The 24,205-nt window shown below is 40.8% G+C and overlaps 1 protein-coding gene across 2 annotated transcripts in view; it reads left to right on the top strand.

The window, feature by feature from the left end:
- Nucleotides 1-2,104: 2,104 nt before the first annotated feature.
- The window catches only part of SMAD4 (SMAD family member 4), a 42,477-nt gene continuing 20,376 nt past the window's right edge, over nucleotides 2,105-24,205 (top strand). The window contains exons 1-4 of one of the 2 annotated variants that reach the window (XM_063128250.1): nucleotides 2,105-2,300; nucleotides 20,403-20,723; nucleotides 21,074-21,248; nucleotides 22,705-22,734. In XM_063128250.1, the coding sequence (XP_062984320.1) occupies nucleotides 20,475-20,723; nucleotides 21,074-21,248; nucleotides 22,705-22,734 (454 nt within the window). In that variant the 5' untranslated portion in view covers nucleotides 2,105-2,300; nucleotides 20,403-20,474. The remainder of the gene's footprint in view (nucleotides 2,301-20,402; nucleotides 20,724-21,073; nucleotides 21,249-22,704; nucleotides 22,735-24,205) is intronic. The other variant, XM_063128249.1, reaches the window with a different exon arrangement.

The raw sequence follows: 24,205 nt of genomic DNA, 5'->3' as shown, positions 1-24,205 counted from the left end.
GCCTGACTTGGTGTAAGGCAGCTTCCTGTGCTAACCTTTAAGATGTCACAAGACTCTTTGTTGCCTCTCTTCCCTGTATAAACTTTACAGAAATGCAGAAAATCTCTTTCTTGCAAAGAAAGCCATTTTTTATAAATATGCACTACTTTGTCTTATTTCTCAATTTCAAGTGTCAAAACAGCTCTTTGGTTGTGGTGATGGTTGGGATGTGGGTGGGGGAAAAGTGATTTTAAAAGCAACAACTACCCAAAACCAGTGGGATAAGATTGACTTCTGAGTAAAAATGCATAGGATTGGGCTGCATGGATGTAACCCAATCCTATTTCATCCCATATTACGACATGGATTGCCTTGCCTTCGCAACATGCTTGGAAGTTTCCCTTGGTTCCAGAATACTGTGGCGAGAGTTCTAACTGGAAGCTGTTGTAAGGGGGCACATGAAACCCAACAGCACGGCACCTTTGTTGGTTTTTTTGTTATGCTTTTGGACTCAATTCAAAGTTCTGATGCTGACCTAAATGGCTTTGGAGCAGGACAGCGGAAGGACTACCTGCCTCCACATGAACCTGACCCACACTTTTAGGCTTTCCGCCTCTGCATCTCCTCCACAACCATGGCCACCTTTGGAGATGGTATATGGGATGGGGAATTTTCAGTGGAGGCTGGTGACTCCGATGTCAGTGGTGTGTGTGTGTGTGTGAGAGAGAGAGAGAGAGAGAGAATCTGCTCTGCTCCGATGAGGGTGGGGGTGTATGAATTTGCTTCACACCTTGGATAGCTCCTCTAGAGTTCTGACTGAAACCCGGAGTGGATTCATTGCCCCACTGACATCGGAGCTACAAGCCTCCACTGATATTTCTGTCTATTGCACCGAGGTTCATAACTCTTTCCCCTGGGATCTCTGTGGTGCGCCCTCCTTCCAGTCCTTCTGTAAAAACCCTTGCACCGAAGGTGTTTTGGAGTTGGTAGGAACACAGTAAGACCATTGGTCCATCCAGCCCAGTATTGTCAACATCATAAGCTGTGTTGATGGCCACCAATTCAGATGGCTTTAAAAGGGGGTTGGGTAAATTCCTAGAGAAGAAGGCTATGAATGGCTACTAGTCCTGATAGCGATGTGCTACCTCCAGTATGAGAGGCAGTAAGCCTGTATACACCAGTTTCTGGGGAACATGGGTGGGAGGGTGCTGTTGCATTTGTGTCCTGCTTGTGGATCCCCTGGTTGACAGCTGGTTGGCCACACTGTGTGAACAGAGCGCTGGACTAGATGGACCCTTGGTCTGATCCAGCATGGCTCTTCTCAGGTTCTTAGTGGTAACGGAAAGAGTTTTTCCAGGTTTACCTGGAGAAGCCAGAAATTGAACCCGGGGCCTTTTGCATACAAATCAGGTGCTCTACATGTGTACGTCCCCCTCCGGTAAAGGGTCTGCTTCTTCTGGCAGGTTCCTGTTTCCATTTCAGCTTTAGTTTTGACTTCTCTCTGCTGCTGCTGTTGAAAAAAGTTTTGTTTTGTTTTATTTGAACTTACGCATCTATTAAAATATTTTTCTTTGTTAACTTTGTGTACTGTTTTGAACAGCAAAGCGGGAACCAAGTGCCTTTAAAATAAATAAATCTCTGCAACAGTTTTATGCATAATTATACAACAGGGTTTAGTCTTGCCTTTAAGCGGAGTAGCCCTCCAAAACACGCCCGCCCGCCTTCTGTTGAGCCACAAGTGACAACCTGAAACCTAAAACCTTTTCTTTTTGTAAATAAATAAAAAAAAAGTTATCGTCCGCGCCCTCCCGCGTGTTCTTCTTGGGGAAACCCGTCAATGGCTTAACGTCAGGGGGAACCATGGTCGCTTTGCGTTAATTGAGCATGCGCGCTTTGCACGCCTGAGGGTGCTGTTGCGGGGGGCGGGGTGGGGAGAGACGGAACAAGAACCACAGGCAAGAGGAGAGAGAACGGTGATCGTGAGGGGCGGGGAAAGTAGTGAGAGGGAACCCGGATGTGGCGCATGCGCTGCGGTGTCTGGCTGGACGTGTCTGCGGCGGCGGTGGTAGCAGTAGCAGCAGCAACAACAACACGACGCAGGCGGCGGCAACTGTCGGTTGGAACGTTCTTCCCTCCGCGCGCCTGAGGCCTTTTGCGCGCGCGCAGTGAGGGAGCCGCGCCGCCCCCTCCGGCTTCTCTGGGCTGCTGAGGAGGCGGGAAAGCGAGGGAGAGCGGCGGCCGCCGCCGAGGAGAAGGGGTGGGGGCGCTCCGGCCCCTCACAGGCAGGCCGCGGCGCATCCCAATTCGGGATCCCGACTGAGGTAACGCCCCCTCAGCCTCTTTTTCTACCCCCCAATATGTGTGTGTGGGGGGGTCTTCCCTCCCCTCACCCCCCGCCCCCCACTACCAGCACCTTGCGAGTTTCCTCCGCGTGAACGTCGGGACTGGCCGGCTTAACAGTAGTAGTAACTGTGGTAACAAATTCTGGCAGGCGCCACCTTGGTCCACATTGCAGCAAGTGGGGACAAAGAGTCTTGTGGAGGAGGGGCCCCCCTCTCCCCTCCGAAAGACCTAACCCTGCACCTTTACTCCGAAGTCAGCCCCATTGAGTTCAGTAGGACTTCGGAGTAAACATGTGGGGGGGGGGGCAGGAGGGTCCGGTGCACCTGGGCTGTGCGGTCCGCGAAAGCTCCTGCCCTAATAGGGCTTTAAAAAAGAAAAGGGGGGAAAAAAGGTAAGAGTCGGAGTGATCCGGATCGCGTGGTTTCATCTGTTGCTTGCAGTCCAGGGAACAAAAGAGTCCCGGGGCACGTTGAAGAGCGAAGCGAAGGGATGCGGCGCCGAGTAGAGAGCCCACTTCGTCGGATGCAGGAAGGGAAGGTTGAGAAGGCACAAGAGTTTCTTCTGTTCGCTCTGGTTGCAAGGAACTGATCAAGAAATCTGAAAGACCCCTCTGAACCCCCTTGCAAACCTGGATCGGTTGTGGAGTGGTTCCTTCCCTATCAGGTTGGGGGGGGGATTTCCCTAACAAAACTATCAGGGCCACGACTCCCTCCCCTCCTTTCCACAGCTCCTTTGTAACAAGAAGTTACTGTTACCAGTTTTGCTACTACTCAAAAAGTAACGGAGTTACTCTGGTATTGTGAATCGGATGAAGTGGGCTGCTGCCACAATAAAGGCACAAGCCTATACATAGAATAGTAGAGTTGGAAAGGGCCTATAAGGCCATCGAGTCCAACCCCCTGCTCATGTTATACAACTTTCCCCTCTCTATATACACACTTAGGATTGCATCCTAAATCTCTTAAGGTGCTCCCCAGCCAGCCATGTTGGCTGGGGGATGCTGGGAGTTGTACGACTTTTTTCCTGTCTAAACATGCATAGGATTGCAGCCTAAAGCTCTACGGTGCTGCACAATGTTTTAAATTAGTGGTAGTAAAGCTCCTCCAGTATTATGAGATGATTTTGTTAACTTTGTGAGTATTGTTCTGGAATACTTAAATTAGGCTTAGATTATTGTGTTTGCTCCCAACAGCCCTAGGTGCTGCTGCAGGTCCAACCAGTAGCCGTCACATGATCTACAGAGCCTAATTTGAACATCTGCAGACCTCTCCTCCCCAATTCTGTCTTGGGACTTTGAACATGCAGACACTGACTTCACTATCTAGTCAGATTCCCCCTCCCATCGCTCCCCCCCTGCTTTTTATAACATCTTTCCTGATGAAGCAATCTGGAAAAATTTTCATGAAAATTGTATGGGTTTTATAACTTTTAAGAGGAAACTTCTGATACAGTAGAAGGCTTTATAGGTTGCTATCAGTTTCTTCAGATTAAAAAAATGAAAGTGCTGAAGTTTATGGAAACCTATGGAAATTCATGCTGCATTAAAATCTAGTTTGAAAAATTGCTCCTGAATTTATACAGAATTTATAGAAGTGAATTATAATGTATCTTTGCATAAAAATTTCTATCCCAACTTTAAATAAGGAAGGGAGTTAAGCATCCACAGAAGGGGTTATTAGAGAGCAGCTTTGTAAAGTATTTTCTGTGTTGGAATAAAGCAGACTAGAAGTCAATAATACAGTGGGAGTACAAAAGGATTTTGTACACTCATAAAGTTTGTCTTTGACACAGAAGAATTGTGAAGTACTGAAAAACTTGATTATAGAAGCTATTACATTCTGTAGTGTATATCAGCGCACTGTAGAAAACTACTTATAGTTATTCACATTGTTATTAAAACACAAAAGCACTTGTATGTTGAAGCACATGTACATTGAAAATGTGTTATAGAAGTGATTGTCAGGGTTGGAACTGTATTCCAAATTCAAATTTAGCCTTGAGATGTTGTTAGATATTTCATCCTCAAGTTGAGAAAAGGAGGGTGGGTTATCTAATAGCTCAGAGACTTAACAGCTTAGAATTGTATACAGATGAACTTGCCCAGTTCACTATATTAACTAATGATGCGACTCACTAGGTCATCTAGAAATACACTGTGCATATTAAGTGTTCTCTTATAAATGGTAGTGAACTAATAGTTATAGACTGAGTATTTTCCTCTTATATTAGGCAGGGTTACATATGTTGTAAATACTCTTTCTTTCATTCTACTAGGATCCATTTCTGGAGTATACTGCCATCCCCTCCTATCCAAGCATGCTTACTCTGGCCTGTATTCACAATTTCTAGTGTGGGTTAACATCCTGATGCTACTCATTTGTATTGATTGAACGGGAAAATCCATATATAAATAAGATTAAAACTGTGAAGGATATTTTACGGAAATAGTTTATGGGTCTAATGTGGTTAAAATAGCCTGTGACATATTAGTATGCAGCTTTGGATGATGGTGGTGCTGGAGGGGAACTTTGTTAAACAACAAGTATCCTTAAACAGGCATATCAAATAGAAGTGAAAAATTATGCTATGAACATCTCATTTCTGATTCAGACAGCTGTTAAACACTGCCAGATTGTAATTTTGCAATGAAGGCCAATTTAAGGGAAACAACAAAAGCAAAGGTAGCTGAGTTGACAATAAGAAAATTTCCAAAATCCATGTTACTCTAATACTGTTATTAGGCCAACCAGAAAAAAATGTTCAAGCTTCTGAAATCCCCAGAATTCATCAGACAAGATGTTATAAAAGCCAGATGGGGAGGAAGGCGAGAAAAAATGTCTAGATGGCAAAGTAACGTTGTAAGAATATAAGAGCCATGCCAGATCAGACCCAAGTGTCTGTCTAGTCTAACATTCTGTTCACAGTGGCCAACTAGCTGCTCATGGGAAACACACAAGCAAGACTTGAGTGCAACAACACCTTCCCACCCTTGTTTCCCAAAAGTGGTGTACATAGGACTACAGCCTCTGATACTGCAGGTAGCATATAGCTATCAGGATTAATAACTATTGTTAGTCTTATCCCCCATGAATTTGTCAAAGCCCTTTTAAAGTCATTCGAATTGGTGGCTGTCGCTATCGCTTGTGGAAGTGAATTCCATAGTTTAACTGTGCTTGTGAAGAAGTACTTCCTTTTATCTGCTCTGAATCTCACATCAATCAGTTTCATGGGATGACCCCAGGTTCTTGTATTAGAGAGGGGGGAAATGTCTCCGTATCCATATTTTCCACTCCAAGCATTATTTTGTACAACCCTATCATGTCTCTCCCTGCGTCTTTTCTAAGCTAAACAATCCCACATGTTGTAATCTTTCCTCATGGAGGAATTACTCCAGCCCCTTGAACATTTTAGTTGCTTTTTGCTGCACTTTTCCCAACTCTCTAATGCCCTTTTTTAGATGTGCTGACTAGAACTGTATGTAGTATTCTAAGTGTGGTTGCATGATAGATTTGCATAAGGGGACCATGATCTTGGCAGTTTTATTTTCAATTTCTTTCTTAATTATGCCTTAAATGGAATTTACTTTTGTCCACCACAACCTCAAGATCTCTTCTTGGTTATTCGCTGCTACCTCAGGTTCCATCAGCTTCAACATATTCTTGGAAGTTGGATTTTTTTGCCCCAATTTGCATCACTTTACACTTGTTTACATTGAACTGCACTTACCATTTTGATGCCCATTCTGTCAGTTTTGGAGTTCCTTGCAATCCTTTTTTGTTTTAACCACCCTAAATAACTTGGTATCATCAGTAAATTTGGACACCTCACTTATTCCATATCATTTATAAATAAGTTGAAAAGCATTGGTCCCGATACAGATCCCTGTGGGACCTCATTGGGCAAATTTACCATTTATTCCTACTCTCTGCTATCTGATCTTTAACCAGTTATTGATCCATAAGAGGATCAATAAGAGGACCTCTCTTCTTATCTCATGACTGCTAAGTTCGCCCAGGAGCTTTTGTTGAGGACTTTGTTTACTTGGACTTCCGAAAGACTTTTAACAATATCCACTGGATCTCCCCTTTCCACATGTTTATTGACCCTCTCAAAGAACTCTAAAAGGTTAGTGAGACAAAACTTAGCTTAGCAGAAGCCATATTAATTCTTTTTCAACAGGGTTTGTCCTTCTATATGCGTACTAATTTTGTCTTTAAAAATGCTTTCAACCAATTTATCCAAAACTGATGTTAAGCTAAGTGGCATGTAATTTCCCATACCACCACCCCCAATCCCTTTTAAAAAACGGTGTTATATTGGCAATTATCCAGTCCTCTGTTACAGAGGTTGATCTTAGGTACATGTTACATATTTTTGTTAGAAGACCAGCAATGTCATATTTGAGTATGAGAATTCTAGGATGGATACCATTTGGGCCAGGTGATTTATTAACGTTCAGTTTGTCATTAAGGTTGAGAACTTCATCTTTTGTCACCACTATTTGCCTCAGTTCCTCAGACTGTTCCACAGTAAGTTCAGACTACTCTCAAGGTATAGTGTGGGAGGTGGTGTCTGCGGGTGTTCAAATTAAGCTCTGCAGGTCACTTGCAACCAGGTAAAAGGTATGGGAAATGTATCCTCCATTTTGGGGAATGTAAAGTCCAGCTATTCTCAGAAATGTTTTTTGTCCTGGTCAAAGCACATGGGCTCCTTTTACCGGTGATCGTAGAGAGAAATTAGGTAGGTTTTATATTAACAAAGCAGGAGAGAGATTCTAGTTAATAAAAAGTCATTTTAAACCAATTTGGGTAGCATTACCTAGAAGTTGGAGGTGATGGACTTTACAATCGGGTTCCCCCCCTCCCCCAATCACTGGAAGCTGAGATGGTATTCTCTGAGGGTTCATCATCTAATAGGTAGCATTTCAGAAATTTTCAGGCGAACAGTAGTTACCTGATTGCTGTCAGAAGGGGCTTGCAATCTTTTTGTGAGGTGGTGGTGATATTGGGTATTGAGTAGGTGGTGGAGCTGGATAGATATTTTCAACAGGCTTTGTATGGACAAAATTGACTATAGGTAGTTTTTCTTCCAACAATGAATGGAGTAAGGATTCTTTCTGTTCACTGTAGGAGGATCAATCAGTTCTTTGTGAGCGCCATAGGTTGGGGAGTACACAATTCAACAGCCTGTTAGGAGTGGGACTGTGAAAGCCATTTGAGTGGAAGGACAATTTCCCTCTGATGGAAAGGGTACTTAGTAAGTTACCTTTGGATATGAGGATCCCATTTCTTTGATAACAGTGTCTTGTAGACATCTTTCTTTCTTTTTGTGATTAGATTCCTGTTACTGCTGCACTTCTTAAAATTAGCTCTACTGATCATTAAGTTAATTCATACACTTTTAAAAGCTACCTGGCAACTGTGTTGTCTTCAATACAATAAGGTGACCATCCATTCCAGTTGTTGAACATTGTCCTACTGGAACCCCAAAATGGAAGATGTTTATATAAGTGACAACTTTCTGTCTCCTCTGATTTAAAAAATAAAATCTTCCTGCAGTTATAAAATCCCTCCCCTTCCCCGTGGATATGTTACCGTTCTGCTTAGTAACAGCATCTAACATTTTTGTGTGACTCATTTAATGTCACTTGTTTTCAATTTTGGGGACATGTCTGAGATGGTCTTCTCAATTTCTTTAAATTTCTGTTATTTTCTCCTTTTTAAAATAACTACACTATAAATACTCACACCATTCTCCAGCTTAGCCTTTCTACTCTCCCCACTCCCCCTTATATGGAAGTCTCCTGTTCTTAAAAAAATCCTAACACAATAGTGCTCCATCTAATACTTACGTAGACTGCTGCTTGCCATTCAGTTCAATATTTTGAATGTTAGAACAGCTTTACTTAGCTCCCAAATGTTTTGGACTTCAGCTCCCATCAGCCGCAAACAGCATGGCCAGTGGTCAGGTATTCTGGTAGTTGAAGTTCAAATCATCTGGAGGGCACCAGGTTGGAGAAGGCTGACATAGCTTGATTAGATGCCTGAAGTTGGCCTTGGTTTCTCTTTATCAGTTTAGTTTTATACTCTGTAAAATGTAACTTTTTAACTATCAATTCTGAGATGTTTTGTCTGCATGTTAATCTTCTTTCTGGGACTATTATGCTTTCAAATATTGACATATATGTCTTGGTAGTGATCTGAGATGTAAAAGTACTTGCATTCTGAAGTAACCCTAACATCACCAGCACCCTTTAAGACAGGTGGGAAACTGGTGGATCTGCAGATGTTGGACTCCAGTTTCCATACGCCCCATGCAGCATGGCCAGTAGGAAAGGATGTTGGGATTTGGCCAGCATCTAGGCTTCCCTTCCTTACTTAAAAATCTTCCATGGAAGCCCTGCTTGCCTGCTTTCAGAGATAAGAACAGGATCTTCTCAGTGGTTTTCTCTGTCTTCCTAGGAAATGTGCTTCCCAGGTCTGCTTGTCATTGAGCTTTTGCAAGATGGCCATGGCTTCTTAGGCATGGGTTTCCTCATTAATATATCGATTGTTGATTAATATATTGTTTTGATAATGGTGATGCTGTTCTTATTGTGATGACTTTTTATAAGCTGTTTTGAAAGCCTTGTGAGGTTATAAAGTAGATGACATTGTTTTAAATGTTTTGTTAAATATATATTTTTTAAAAGATACAAGTACATATTTACACTTGCCAATTGAAAGGAGGACATGAGTGAGGAAGATTGGGGTGCTCATTTAATGGTTACACTGTTTGGTTACACTTTCAGGATTCCTTTTCTGCAAACACATGAAACTTGTTTAAAAGATTATTACTACTAACAGGTAACATCTTTTAATTGCTGCAGAGAAGGGAAGGTCTCTTGAGATGAAAGTGGGACAGTGAGAGGCACACCTCAGTCTGCTTCCTGAAGAATCATTTAAGTGAAGCAAGATTTAAATGAACAATCTGATTATTTAAATCATTGTGTAAACCCTCTGGATTTAATGGTTTCTTAAAATTAAAACCATCCTTTTACAAACAGTAAATATCCTTATTGGTGGATATAATTATTATTTATAATATAGTAGTAAAAGGTTTCAATCTCTGAAAGTAAATCTTCTATATTTAGTATGTTTGCTTTGATATTTCCATGTTAATTAAGAACATAAGAAGAGCCATTCTGGATCAGACCAAGGGTCCATCTAGTCCAGCACTCTGTTCACACAGTGGCCAACCAGCCATCGGCCGGGGATGAACAAGCAGGACATGGTGCAACAGCACCCTCCCACCCATGTTCCCCAGCAACTGGTGCACACAGACTTATTGCCTCGAATAGTGGAGGTTGCACATAGCCTTCAGAACTAGTAGTTATTGATCACCTCCTCCACCAGGAATTATCCAAGCCCCCTTTTAAAACGATCCAAATTAGTGGCCACCACAACGTCTTGTGGTAGTGAATTCTATAGTTCAACTATGCCTGGGTGAAGGAGTACTTCCTTTTGTCTGTCCTGAATCTCCCACCAATCAGTTTCATGGGATGACCCCGGGTTCTAATATTTTGAGAGAGTGAGAAAAATCTCTCCCTGTCCACATTCTCCATACCATGCATAATTTTAGTTATTTATTTATGACATTTATATACCGCCCCATAGCCGAAGCTCTCTGGGCGGTTCACAAAAGTTAAAACAGTAAACATTAAAAAGTATACAAAATTTAAAAACCATCAGAGACATAAAAAACAACAATATAAAAACATCAGTATCCATTTAAAAACAACAGTTCTGGGGTCCGTTAGAAAACAAACTTAACGCTGTTAAATGCTGTTAAATGCCTGGGAGAATTTTGTACACCTCTATCATGTCTCCCCTCAGCCTCCTCTTCTCCAAGCTAAACAATCCCAGTTGGTGTAACCTTCCCTTGTAGGGGAGATGTTCCAGCCCTTTAATCATTTTAGTTGCTCTTTTCTGCACTTTTTCCAGTTCTATAATATCCTTTTTTTTAGGTGTGGTGACCAGAACTGTACACAGTACTCTAAGTGTGGTCGCACCATAGATTTGTATAAGGGCAGTACGATATTGGCCATTTTATTCTCAATTCCTTTTCTTATAATGCCTAACATGGAGTTTGCCTTCTTTACAGGGGTTGCACACTGGGTGGACATTTTCATTGAGCTGTTCATTGAGCTTTCAAACTAAATCCATAAAACCTTTCTCAAACTGGTGCCCTCCAGATATTTTGGACCAACTCCCATCATCCCCAGATAGCATGGCCAATGGTTAGGAATGCTGGGAGTTCTTGTCCAAAACATCTGGAGGGCACGAGGTAGGGAAAGGCTGCATAGAACATAGTTGGGGAACTGGCAGTCTACAGGTTGCCTCCGGACTGTGGGGTCCTCACCATCCCACCTGTTGGGCCTTCCTTTTAGGGCCTTCATCCCTGCACAGCAGTAAGTCTTGGAAAAATGTTTCCATGCATTCCAAATGAAAGGTTTTAAATGTTTAAATGCCACATAGAGGGATTTGGGTGGTTAACCTTCCCTTTTCCATACACCATGACCCTCCTGAAAATTGCCCACCCCTTGCATGTCAATTAACTCTTTTAAAAGTGTCCATTGCCACCAGTTGAAGATGACTGTGTGTGGAAAGCAGTACTAGGGGGAAGAGAGAGGAGAGGAAAGGGAGTGGAGAGAAAGAAAGAGGGAATGGTTTTCATTTACCTGACTTGAAACAATTGTTAAAAGGCAGCATATTATTTGTAAAATAAATGTATTTGTTATTTATTTACCAAGGCTTACAGATGATGTTCACTTGTAAAGTTAATGAAAATCATTAACTTCAGTAGGTCAGCACCACAGTAGTCTTGGGCTAGAATCTAGATCTACAGCAGTATTGAAAGGCACTGATAACTATTGGGGTACATTACACATTTCATATATTGTTACATTCATTGTGTTATTTCCTGGTTTTTATTTGACATTATCCAAAATGCCACAACAGATGTAATTGTGTGTCCTACATGGTATACATGCACAAGAGGGATATAGTGTTACCATGATGGGATTATAATGATTTGACACAAGGTGTAGATCTGGCCATGTATATTTTTGGGTCTGGTCACTATGCCAAATTATTAGAATAGTAACTGAGAGTTAAACATGTATGCATCCATACACAAATACAGACCGGTAGATATCTTATATAAAGTAATCACGCTTAAATACTGGGTATTCTTATGCTTCTCTCATCAATTATACTTGATATTTACAGCATCAGTAGTCAGATCAGCACAAGGAAATGTACAAATATATAATATTGGCAGTAGTGTGTGGTGGCTATGCATCACATAGGTTCTCTTTTCTGTGACTTATGCTGGAAACAACATTTTTTCTGCTTTTTCAAACACACGAAGATTTTTAAAAACTTTTGAATTAGTTAGTCGAGATGAAAAATCTGTTCCAACTGTAGAAAAGGGCAGTGAAAAGCTGGATTATCGCTTCAATAACCTCTAATTGATGAATGCTTGAATGGCTTCCATTAGTCCAGTAGTGTGACTTTCTTAAACACATTATCATCATGCAGACTTCCTGAATGATTCATCCATAGATCTGACATTTATTATAAATTGTGTCAGTGATGGTGATTACTGAATTTATGCACCATCTTTTTAGCAGTTCAGCATCTAGCTTCGCATTAGATTATTGGCAAGGAAATGAGTTGAGGTTACAGCTTAGGTCCATTAGATCGCTTTAATAAAGATTTCATTTTGCATTTGGATATTTCTGTAGTGTTCTATCTAGTATTTCAACAGTAGTATATATTCTTATTTCTTTTTTGCAGTATTAAAACACCTTGAGTTTGACTTCATCTGTTTTTGTAAGGATATTACTAATAATTACAATTATTTATATCCCATCTTTCAGGATACAAATTCTTCCAAGAAAGCTTACAAGTAACTTAAAGATTCATTCATAAAAAAATCACAAACAGTATTAAAATATAACAGTTCGTAAAGATCCTTATTACAGGACAGTTGGTGGTAGAAAGACTTGAGTGGAGAGGGAACAGACCAGCTGCAACAGGCCCTGATGTCGTCTTCGTCTGTCTCCTTCTCTTTCTTGGTGTTCCTCTACATGGCAGTTAGTGGTAAAAGCTCTGTGGGGGAAGGAAAAGTTTTCTTGATAAATTTTGTGAAGAGTCCAGTTCTTTGAATATTATACAAAACAGTCTATTGTATTCCATTCTCAGCTATGTATAAAGTGTTCCACCTGTATATGAGTACATGTATGCTTGTCTGCCTTCTTCTAAACTACTTTGCCTGGTTAGAAGGGGTACTCTTTGGGGGTTTAAAGTGGGAGGTAATGGGCTGTGTCTTGTCTGTGTGAACCCTGTAAACTACAGAGCAGAAAGCCAGCTGAAGACTAGCTTAGTTAGCTTTTGTGATAATTACTAGCAGATACACCAGTCCTCTCATATTGATAAACATGATTCCAATTCCCAGCATGAAATGTCAGCTGAATCACCAGATTGTCAGCTAGCATAATGGCCTGAATATTAGTTTATCCATCTCACATGTTGTAGCATAAGGCCACTCCTGCAGCATTAAGGGGAACACTGACATTAATATTTATTTATATACTGCTTTTGAACAGAAATTATAAGGGTGGTTATAATAGAAGATAACCCCCAACATACATAATCATAAACACATGACAATATCAGTTGAAACAGTGGAGAAAGCTGCAGAAACAAAACACAACACCCCTAAATTAGTAATGCAAACTCAGATGTTAAAATCTTGGGGAAATAAAAAAGGTCTTCACCTGATGCCAAAAATACAACATGGGCTCCAGGGAAGCCCCTTCTCTCTTATTACTAAACACCTTACATAATTTGGTGGAGACACTCTGAGAAGGGCCTCTAAAGCAGCTTCATCAGGTTGGTGTGGGAGAAGGTATTCCTTTAGTCCCATGGACCCAGGCTGGCTAGGACTTTTAAGGTAAGAGACAGTACTTTGAATTGTGATTGGAAACAAACTGGGAGCCAGTGCAGATCTGTTAAGCATGGGTGCAATATATTTCCTTAGCCTGGTCCCAGTTAGCAGCCTAGCAGTTGTATTTCATACCAAGTGCAATTTTTAAACTAAGTCACCCCAACTACACTGTTGTGCTCATGTCCTGCTTGTGGGTTTTCTGTCAACAACTGGTTGGCCAATGTGTGAACAGAATGTTGGACTAGATGGACCCTTAGTCTCATCTTATGTTCTTACAGTATATTGTGGAGAATGGAGAGCTGTCGCTAAGCCATCTCTGTCCAGGAAGCGTGTGCACCAATTTCAACTGGTGCACCATGCTACTGAGGCCATCTGGGTGTCTAGTGACAAAGCTGGATTTGTGAACATCCTTAAACTGTGAACCTGATCCTTTAGATGGATTTCAACCCATCTAGAACATGTACACCATCCACGTACATTGATGGTGCTATATAAATAAATAATAATAAATGATAATAAGGATGAACACCACCTCCTTTGGTAGATATTCACCCACCCACAGTATCTCTGTCCTGTCTGGTTAATAGCCCCAATCCAGTCTACTGTTGATCACAGATACCAATCCAACACTTACAGAGCCTCACCTGTATCAGATATTACCGTATTTCTTTGATTCTAAGACGCACTTTTTCCCCTAAATTAACAGCTCTAAAGATGGACTGCGTCTTAGAATCGATGGCGTCTTAGAATCGAAGCAATACGGTAAGAGGAAAAGAGGAAGCTCCTGCAGCAGCCTCGAGCCATGCGAGCGAGGAGCTGGTTGGGTAAGCGCCTGGTTTTTTGTTAGGCAAATTTATTCGTAAGTCCCATCGATTTCCATGGGACTTACTCGCGTGTCGTCCCCTGGTGCAGAGACAAGTAAAGAGCGGGACTGGAGAGTTAAGTTTACTCTTTGTTTCAACGCCCCCCCCCCTTCTTCCCGCGCAAACGGCAGTTTCTTCTCTCACAAAGGGAAAAAAGAAAAGGACACAACCATTAGAAGAAAGCGCGGAGAGGGGGGAGGAGGTTGGCTGGGCGGTGAGGGAAGTATTTCTTTGATTCTAAGATGCCCTTTTCCCCCCAAATTAACATCTCTAAAAATGGGGTGCGCCTTAGAATCGATGGCGTCTTAGAATCGAAGAAATACGGTAAAGAGAAAGTTGGATGTCATCTGCATATTGTGATATCCAACTCCAAAACCCAAATTACTTCAGCAATTTTGTGCAGGTGTTAATTAAATAGCATGGGAGGTGAGATGAGATGTAAGATGCCGTACCATAAATGATACCACTGGCATCAGCACTTGGAACCAGCCCTCTAGATAGGAGTGGAACAACTGAAATATCCATATGGTATAAAAACATTATTATAAAAAGTAAACATGAAATGTATTGGGGAGAGCAGTGGCTGAGGAGAGGAGATTGCCCAGATTAGGAACGTTGGGGCCTTTGTGGCTAGACTGTGAAGTTAGGAAGGGAGGAGCGAAGTAGGCAGAGGAAGAGATGGGTGGAGGCAGTGGATGCCTTAGATAAGGAGGGAAATTTAAGCAACTGACAGGGAAGGTGCTAAAGGAAGAATATGTAGGGCAGGGGGACCTGTAAATGAGGGTGGCAAGTTTGAACTTGCATTGTATCCTCTTCCTATCTCCACACAGTTGCATTGCAAGGGCTGCCTGAGGCCTCTAGCTATTATTTATTAGTGGAATATTATCATGGGATGGGAGCCAGGGCTCACAGAACAGATGGCACAACAATCTAGCCTGAAACAGCTTCAATCTGTTGGCCATATTATGAGAAGTAATATTTAGATTTCCATGTTTCCACCTGTGTCAATTGTAGAATTATCTGTGCATTAGTATTTCTCCTCATGAAGATGTGGAAGGTGAGGAATTTGAGGGGGTGGCATAGGATTGGTGAAGGTCTTTAGCCATGGTAGATTCTGCCCACGCTTGCTGAATAACAGCAGGAGGCTACAATGACCCCTTCCAGCTAACTCCAAATTTGTGCACTGAGGTTTGAACATGCATGTTGGTAGGGAATATGTCCAGTTGCTCACACACACCCTTTAGCCCTAAACCCATCACAGTAAATTATAGAGATCCTACTCTTTTAGAAAAATGGCAACATCTCCCCTCCACAACTCTTAGAGATGAAGGTTGCACATACATCCTTCACTTAGGCCACCTGGACTCCCTGCCAGCAGATGATGTTGTGCAAGGACTAGCCCTGGTCTGGTGGGGCAGAGAAGTCAACTGAAATAGGAATAGTAAAAGAGGCTTTGGCTTTATGTGTGTAGACCCTCTGAGTTCAGTGTTCACCCCAATTCAGCTGTGACCAAAAGGTTTGTGGGGGAGGAAGGAGTTTTCAACTTTTAATTGACACAAATAATCCCCTGTGAATTTTCACAGATCCTCACTTGTATTTTTTTTTAATGTGGGCTACACCAGTGAGTAGAATAGATGCAAGCTATGAAAAAGCTGTTAGTGACATTTAATGAAGGCACAGCATAATCTTCGTAATGCATGCTTTCAAATGTTGTCTCCTAATTGTTCAAATACCCCTTTGGGATAGAAATATCCAGAGGAATGAAAAGAGGCAGCACATTGCATCGGCATAGCAGTGCTAATTGGAAGAGCAATCATCTGCTTTGAATTCCGTTGCATCAGTTAGGGAGTCATAATACCATTGGTCAGCTTGAATCAGTATTTTGTTGGGGACAAGCTTAAGCCACACATGCAGAAAAGACATTCTGACTAGGGCTTTGTAAATCAGCAGACACTCTTGTGTTGCTAATGCTTTCTCAGAACTGATTGTGTAGCTTCCCAGCTATCTTGAATCTTAAATGTCAGTAGGACATTAGGCCTTAATTGAAAAGAAGTACAAAGTAGTACAATTACCTTGTGATTGGGTAAATCAGTATGTTTATCAGGATCTAGAATGGCTTTCATTAGGGGAGAAATTTATAGCCTCTTCAGTATTGAACATGAGGAAAGAATTTATCAGACATAAAATGCTATCATGCTTTTCCTAGCTTTCCAGGCAAAGGCACATGCACACACTTGATATTATTGGCGCTGGCTAGAGTTCACCATTAGGCCATGTGGAAACTGGATTCACTACAGTTTTTTAGCCCCTTTATTGTGGAGCAGGCTTGTGCAACTTCCCCATGCCCTGCACCTACTGTCCATATATTAGGCATGGGCATCTGCAGGGAGAAAGCCTTGTTAATATGCTTCCCTGGGAGCTGGAATCCAGCACTATAGGTTCCCAGCTCCTAGGAAGGTATGCATACATAGGCTTTTCCTCTGCAGGCATCTATTTCTAATATGGATGTGTGAGTGGAAGCTGGGCAATCTCAGTGGGACCAGTGACATGGCTCGACTCTGGTAATTGTGTGGTAATTCCCGGCTGTGGAATGAGCTTCCTAAGGAGGTTCGCTTGGCACCTACATTATATGCTTTTAGACGCCAGGTGAAGACCTTTTTATTCTCCCAACATTTTAACAATCTATAAATTTTAAATAACATGGTTTTAAATTTGTAATTTTGCATTGCTGCTGTTTTTATCTGGTTGAGCTTTTATATTGTATTTTATATTATGGTTTTATACTGTTGTTTTATACTTTGAATGGTTTTAATTTTTGTGAACCGCCCAGAGAGCTCCGGCTATTGGGCGGTATAGAAATGTAATAAATAAATAAATAAATAAATAAGGTAACTATGGTTTCTTATAGCCTTCTCCAACTTGGTGCCTTCCAGATGTTTTAGACTTCCAATGAGCATGGTCAATGGTCAGGAATGCTGGGAGTGGTAATGCAAAACAACTAGAGGGCACTGGGTTGGTGGAGGCTGCTCTATCCTGTTTTAAAGAGAGAGGTTAGTGTGTCTAGGGGACTAAGGGACAAATCAAGTGTAATCCGATTTTTAAAAAAATTACCTGGGAAAGGCACATTTAAATAGAGCAGTGGTGGCGCAAGCCGTGCCTGGCCTATATTTCAGATCAAAATCACAGTCTCCACCAGTTTTCTCCTCTGCATCTCTTCCTCTGTATATAAAAAAGCAGCAGGAAAAACACAATTTTTAGCAGAGAGAAGGCCAACAGGAAACTTTATAAACACTTGCTCTCCCTTCCTGCATTCTTCTCCTGTAATCCAGCCCTTGTCATGTAAAAACACACACACCCTAATATCCTTTGGAATATATAAAATATGCCTTTTTGACATAGTTTAGCCTTTTAGGGTGGAACTAAATATTATAAAAAATGTGTGTGGTAGCTACTGAAAACGTAGAGCTTTTCCTGCCATCACAACCGATTAGGTATAGAATTTCTTTGTGTCCTGGTGTCATTACGCTGCCTTGGGCTTCTTGCAAGAGGAAAAAAAGGTGGAATATAAATGGAATTATAATAAAAATAATTAGGCTGAGTGTTTCCCTGCCACTGCTTTGACAACAGTTCTGCTCAAGTGTGGTGCGACCACATAGAATACTATGTTCTTCGTTCTGACTGCCTCAAATAGCATGAATTGTGGCACTGAACATAAAAAGTGTTGTTTACAACTGCAAAACAGGGACTACATGCTACAAGGACCAATTCCAAAATAACCACCTTGACAATGGGATTTTGGAAGACCGTAAATCTGAAAATGGTTATAGGGAAAAGGGGGTCAGAAAAGGGAAACCAACATGATCAAAGGGCTGGAGCAAATTCCCTGTGAGAAAAAGTTACAATTACTGGGCTTTTTAGCAATGTTTGGCGAGTAAGAGGAAGGACATAGAGGTGTATAAAATTGTTCATGGTGCAGAAAAAGTGGATAGGGAGAAGCTGTTTTCCCTCTTATAATACCAGAACCTGGAATCATCCAAAAAGCTGAATAGTGGGAGGTTTGGGACAGACAAAAGGAAGTATTTCACACAGTGCATGGAATTCACTACTACAAGATGTGGAGATGACCACCAAGTTAGAAAGCTTTGAAATTCTTCCTTATAGACTAGGCTACTACGTAGTCATGTTGGCTGTATGCTACTTAAAGAATCAGAAGGAGCATTCCTCTGAATACCAGTTGCTGGGGAGCAGCAGCGGAAGAGAGCTGTTGCCTTTATGTCCTGTCGTGGGCTCCCCATAGGCATCAGGTGGGTTGCTATGAGAAACAGGATGCTGGACTTAGATAGCCCTTTGATCCAGCAGGGCTTTTCTTGTGAGCTTACGTTGGAAGGAGAGGGAGGGAAACTGCATGTCGATGCTATTTTTGATGGCACATATATTTTGCAAGGTCTTGTTTTGTGCCGAATGCAGCTTTGGATTATGAAATGCTTTCTTTTAGAATGTAAGACAAAGTATGTATATATTGTTACCCAGCCTTTACTACCTTCAAAATGTTTTCTAAAAGCTGTGTAATAACATTTTTATAGAAAGACTAGCGATGTAAAACGTCTGGAAATAATGAAGCTATGGGGGGAAAATGTTTTTAAATCATCCCTGTAAGATTCCCAGCATAATTATTTTTTCATTCCTTATTAAATTTATTGATCTAAACTATATTTAACTAATAGACACTTATGTTCAGTTTCCCAACAATGTGAGTAGAGGCACCATTGTGCATTCTTGTCAGCAAATATACATTCTTGACAGTTGGATTTTGTTATTTAGAGTCCTGTGTTTCTGATGCGATGAGCAAACTAAGTTATACATAAAATAACGTTTGGAACAGAAAGGCTGCTTTATGTTCCTAAAGCAGCTCTCCCTAACCTGATGGCCTCTGGACGTTTTAGACTATAGTATCCAGCATTCTTGACTATTTGCCATGGTGATGGGAGTTGAAGTCCAAATGAAGATCAGGTTGAGGAAGGCTGTCTTAAAGCAACAAAGTAACTTATTTTTCATTTTCCTCATAATTTCTGTATGTTTCTAAAAATACTGTAAAAAACGAAAACCATCAAACAAAAATGTCCCCGTCCCCCCCATGGCCACAACATTTCCAGAAAGTTCACTTGTCTCATCTTGTCTCTTTTGAGCCCTGCTTTACCACTGATAACATTTTATAGGTTGATATATACTCCTTTATTCATATTATTTGGAACAGTTCTTTTATACTTATAAGTGATACTTATTTGAGTAGGTAATTCAGAGTTGAAGTGATTAGATAACCCGGAATATAGGCCACATTTTAGTAATCGAACACAGAATTTTCAGTTTCTTCCTTATGCCCACTTTTCTTTTTCCTTACCCACATTTTTCTCCTTCTCTCCAGTTATGGCTTTATGCTAATAGCTTGATGATAGCTCGTTACTTGCTCCTTCCCTCAGATCTTGCAACTTTTGATCTTCATTGGCTCCTTTCCTCCTCAAAGCACACTTGATGCCTAGCATGTTTGTATAAATAAAATATACATAGATATGGCAATTGCAGAGGAACATTTGAGGTGGGCTTTTACAACAACAAACAGGCATGCCTTGATCCAGAAGTTTCTTTTTTGTTGTGGGCACTTCAGTGTGCACTCTGAGGTTCCATATCACAGTGGCAAGGATGGCTGATTTGGGATTCATGCTTCCGTTGCAAAAAACATTTGAACTCATCATTTTATTGAAGCGTTTTCACGATCTTCCACTTAAAGTAATACTAGTGTTATTTCTTTAATTGAGTTTGGAATGAATATAAACATCCTAAAACAGTTTTCACTGATGCTGACCATAACTTTGAGATGAATTCGTTTGTGTGATTTGTCTCTTTAATTCAAAGACTCAATCCTATTAAAGGTAGTTTTCCTTATGAAAAGTGAGGCAGACAAAAGGCCAAATTAGAAAGATTTGCTTTCAAAACCCTGCTCACAAGTTCCTTCTCTGAGCAACTTCGAGGAAAGAGAATACAAATTTGACAAAGATGGGATCATATAGCTGCAGGAGAACAGGAGTATGTTTATTGTTGAATACATTTCTAGAAAAATAATTTTAATGCAAATGGGAAAAAAATGGAGGGTAAAATGATGTTGATGTTCAAGCAGGAAAGATTTTGTGGCCGCTTTTGTAATGCTTGTGATCTTTTCCTTTCTTTTAGGTGTGTCGTGTATATAGTCTCTGGCCTTCTGGCTGGCAGGCATATTTGGTCTGGAAGTAAAAATTCTGCCAAATGGACAATATGTCTATTACTAACACGCCAACAAGTAATGACGCTTGTCTGAGCATTGTTCACAGTTTGATGTGCCATCGACAAGGAGGAGAGAGCGAAACATTTGCAAAACGAGCAATTGAAAGCTTAGTAAAAAAATTAAAAGAGAAAAAAGATGAATTGGATTCTTTAATTACAGCTATAACTACAAATGGAGCTCATCCTAGCAAATGTGTTACAATTCAGAGAACATTAGATGGCAGGCTCCAGGTGAGTAGAAGAACGTCTGATACCTTAATGTTTTTTATTTGTGTGCAGCAGGGTATGAGTGTATTGAAGGCAGGGGAATAGTGTCATGTGTAAACTGCCCAGAGAGCTTTGGCTATTGGATGTTATAGTAATGTAATAAATGAAATGTGTAATTTGCATGTGAACCAGAGAAAATGAATGTGAAAGTTGTAGATGGGGTTAAGTTCTTATGCTAGCATCTCACAGGACATGCCTCAGGCAATAAAGTATTGTGGATTTGCCTCACACCATAGTCATATTTTGTAATTTTTTAGTGGGTCCTCTTTCTTTTAGTCTCACTTAATTTTTTCCATGATTTCCAATCTTTCCAGGTGGCTGGTCGTAAAGGGTTTCCTCATGTAATTTATGCACGGCTATGGAGGTGGCCTGATCTTCACAAAAATGAACTCAAACATGTCAAATATTGCCAGTATGCTTTTGACTTGAAATGTGACAGTGTATGCGTAAATCCATATCATTACGAGCGTGTTGTGTCACCTGGCATTGGTAAGTACATTCATGGTACTGCATGGATTGAGAAGTTAAACTTGTAACATTAGGTTTAAGTTTAATAACCCAAATTCTTCATTTTCTTTACTGTCCTGCATGCTCTTCCTGGGCCATCAGATTCTACCCCAACGTCTTTGAGGCTGGGCATGGGACCATCCTTCCAGAGCTCAGTTGCATTGGTTTGCCTTGTGGAGGTGGGTGGGGCAGGCTTACAGTTAAACTTGTAAGTAGGTTGCTTCCTCAGCAGCTGCTGTTTGCCTTTTTCTGCTCGTTCCAGGGGGAGGGAGCACCAGGAATTCTTGATTGGCAGAAGCAAGTTTGCAGTCCCCAAGTGGCAGAGCCGCCTTGCTCTTCTCATCAACAGCTCTTTCTTTGTGTGCCTATCCCTCACACAAAGAAAATCAATGCATGAGAGATCTGTGGGGAGAGAACAGCCTGCCCTGCTGGTAGAACAACCCAGGACTTTTGCTCCCACTGTAGGGGGAATGCAGGTCAAATCTTGCAGATTGCGTCTTCTGGGAGTAATATTATGCATTTTGGAGCCCCATTCGGAAAAGCAATATGAAGGAGAGCTGTGGGGATGACATGAATAAAGAGTGTCTGCCTCTCCATTGGGCGGAGTTCTTTGGAAGATCATATAGAGGACCCTGGGAATTCCTCATTGGCCTCAATTACTGTAATATTCTGGCATTATTTGTCTAACTAAATTTTGGTCATGCAAGGATCACAAGATCTGTTCACATCAGGGTTGTGTTGGCAAGGATTTCTGAGTCCCAATTATGTAACAATAGCAGCAATAAAATGACTCCCCTCCCATTGTAAATTATACTGCTTGAATTGAAAAATGTGTGTGGCAACCTGGAGTGGAGTTTTGCATGGAAGCACTGAGCTTTGTTTAGGCCAGGTTCTCAAAACAAATTCCTGGGTTCAGAATTCTTTTAAGTCTAAGTGTATATCTTTTCCCCCAGGCTCTGGTTAGTAGCTCTTGGGGTTCTAGTAAAAAACAGAGTAGATCCTGGAAGCTTGAAGTCTGCCTACTACTGTCTTGCCCTGTTGATTCTTAAAGTTGACCCTGTGTCTTCCAGGATTTAGGCTATACGTCAGGAGGGTCACTCATAGTGTTAATCCAGACTCGGTAACAATGTATAGTGCATTCTGGGAGACTTTTAAAAGCTAGTGTCTCATGAGCCATCCTTCCCTTTGAAGGATCTTTAAAAATTCCCGTTGATTGGAGAAGAGTCTGAAGATGAACACTAAAGGGATGTCTATCCCTTGTCCATCCATTTTAGTTTAAAAATTGCCACTTCATTGGCTGAGCTTCACAGATGTATATAATATGCCTGTGGTTATTTATTCTTCACCTTCTGTTTGTGGACTTTGTAGTTGGTAAAAGATTTATTTATTGATATTTAAAACTGGACTAATGACTTGTGCTTTTTCCTCCTCTTTAAAGATCTTTCAGGATTGACTCTGCAGAGTTCTGGTAAGATATGCATGGAATTATATGGAAGATAAAACAATTTAAAGCATATATAAAATGTTGCTAGGAAAATTACATGCTTTCCTCTAGCAAGGAGAATATCCGTAATAGTATATGCAATTACACAGGCCATAAGAAAATGTGCTCTTTCTTATATCAGTCTTTTTTTTTTTCAATTAAAAAGCAATTGAAGTAGAGAGAAAATTGGGAATGTTTTTGTTACTGTTCTTGGTCTATCTTAAAGGAAGAAGGATAAATGAGTCGTAAAATGCAGTGGCATTGCCGTTCCTTAATTTGGGGTCCACTGATTACTTATCCATTTTACATCCTTGACTTTAGTACCACTGGATGAAGCTAGCTAATAAATGTTATCCTTTAGAAAACTAAATGTTTAAAATTAGTTTAGTAATCTGAATGAGGTCTTACATATATTTACAATCAATGGTTTCGAGTTACATGCGTTCACAAACACAATATAGTTAACTCTGATACTTCACAGATCTTCAGTTGCTTTCTGTGTCAAGTTTCTTGAAAACACATAAAACCAAGCTTTAAGAATGGTTAGTAGTTTTAGTTTTTATCTATCTAGAATTAAATCCATTTCCATTGCCTACTGTGTAAAAGAAAAGACCCCCATATGTTAAATAAGCTCCAGATTCCATAACTCGTATGGTTTTGAGTGGATGTATACTGTAGTATTAATCTGCATACTTTAAGTATTACATTCCATGTTGGGTTATTGTGCCAGAACTTTTCTCTCTCTGGAACTCTGTTTGTGCTCAGAAACAAACACACATCACGCAGGTCTTACACAGCAGAGCTGGTTTATTTCCTTCAGGCTTCTGTGCAGTTCAATTCAGATCAGTTCAGATCAGCACACTGAGGCATACACAGAGAGCAGTGATCAGAGAGCAGTGATCAGTTCCATTTTACACAAGTGAGAAACTATATACACATCTTACACAATTCTTATCTACATTACATACAGCTGTGATGAGGCTAACTTAGAATCTTGGCAAGGTTCCCAGAACAGCCTCTATCTCAAGGTAATTGCCCACAGATAGACTTTCTCTGTTTAACCCTGAGATAGCCATACACACACAATTTTAATGACTAAGCAAGTATTTCTTTTCATATACTTAACAGTCCTCCTCTTGCGCATGTTGTTTAAATTGTGTTACAATCTGAGACCCAGCTTTAAAAGCATCTCTTTGTGTTTTACCATTGATACTGGTTTTGTGAATAAATCAGCCAACATCATTTCAGATGGACAATATTCAAGCTTAATCCAGCCCTTCTGAATTATATCTTTCACATGAGAATAACGAACATCCACATGTTTAGTTCTTGGTTTACACTTTTCAGATGTAGCCATACTAATACATGCCTGATTATCCTCAAATATGGTTACTGGTGTCTCAATTTCCAACCTTAGATCAGCAAATAATTGTTTATACCACTCAATCTCATTACA

Source organism: Elgaria multicarinata, chromosome 6 (assembly GCF_023053635.1).
Source record: "Elgaria multicarinata webbii isolate HBS135686 ecotype San Diego chromosome 6, rElgMul1.1.pri, whole genome shotgun sequence".
NCBI lineage: Eukaryota > Metazoa > Chordata > Lepidosauria > Squamata > Anguidae > Elgaria > Elgaria multicarinata.
The sequence above is the reverse complement of the archived record's forward strand: the minus strand, read 5'-3'. Positions and strand labels throughout refer to the sequence as shown.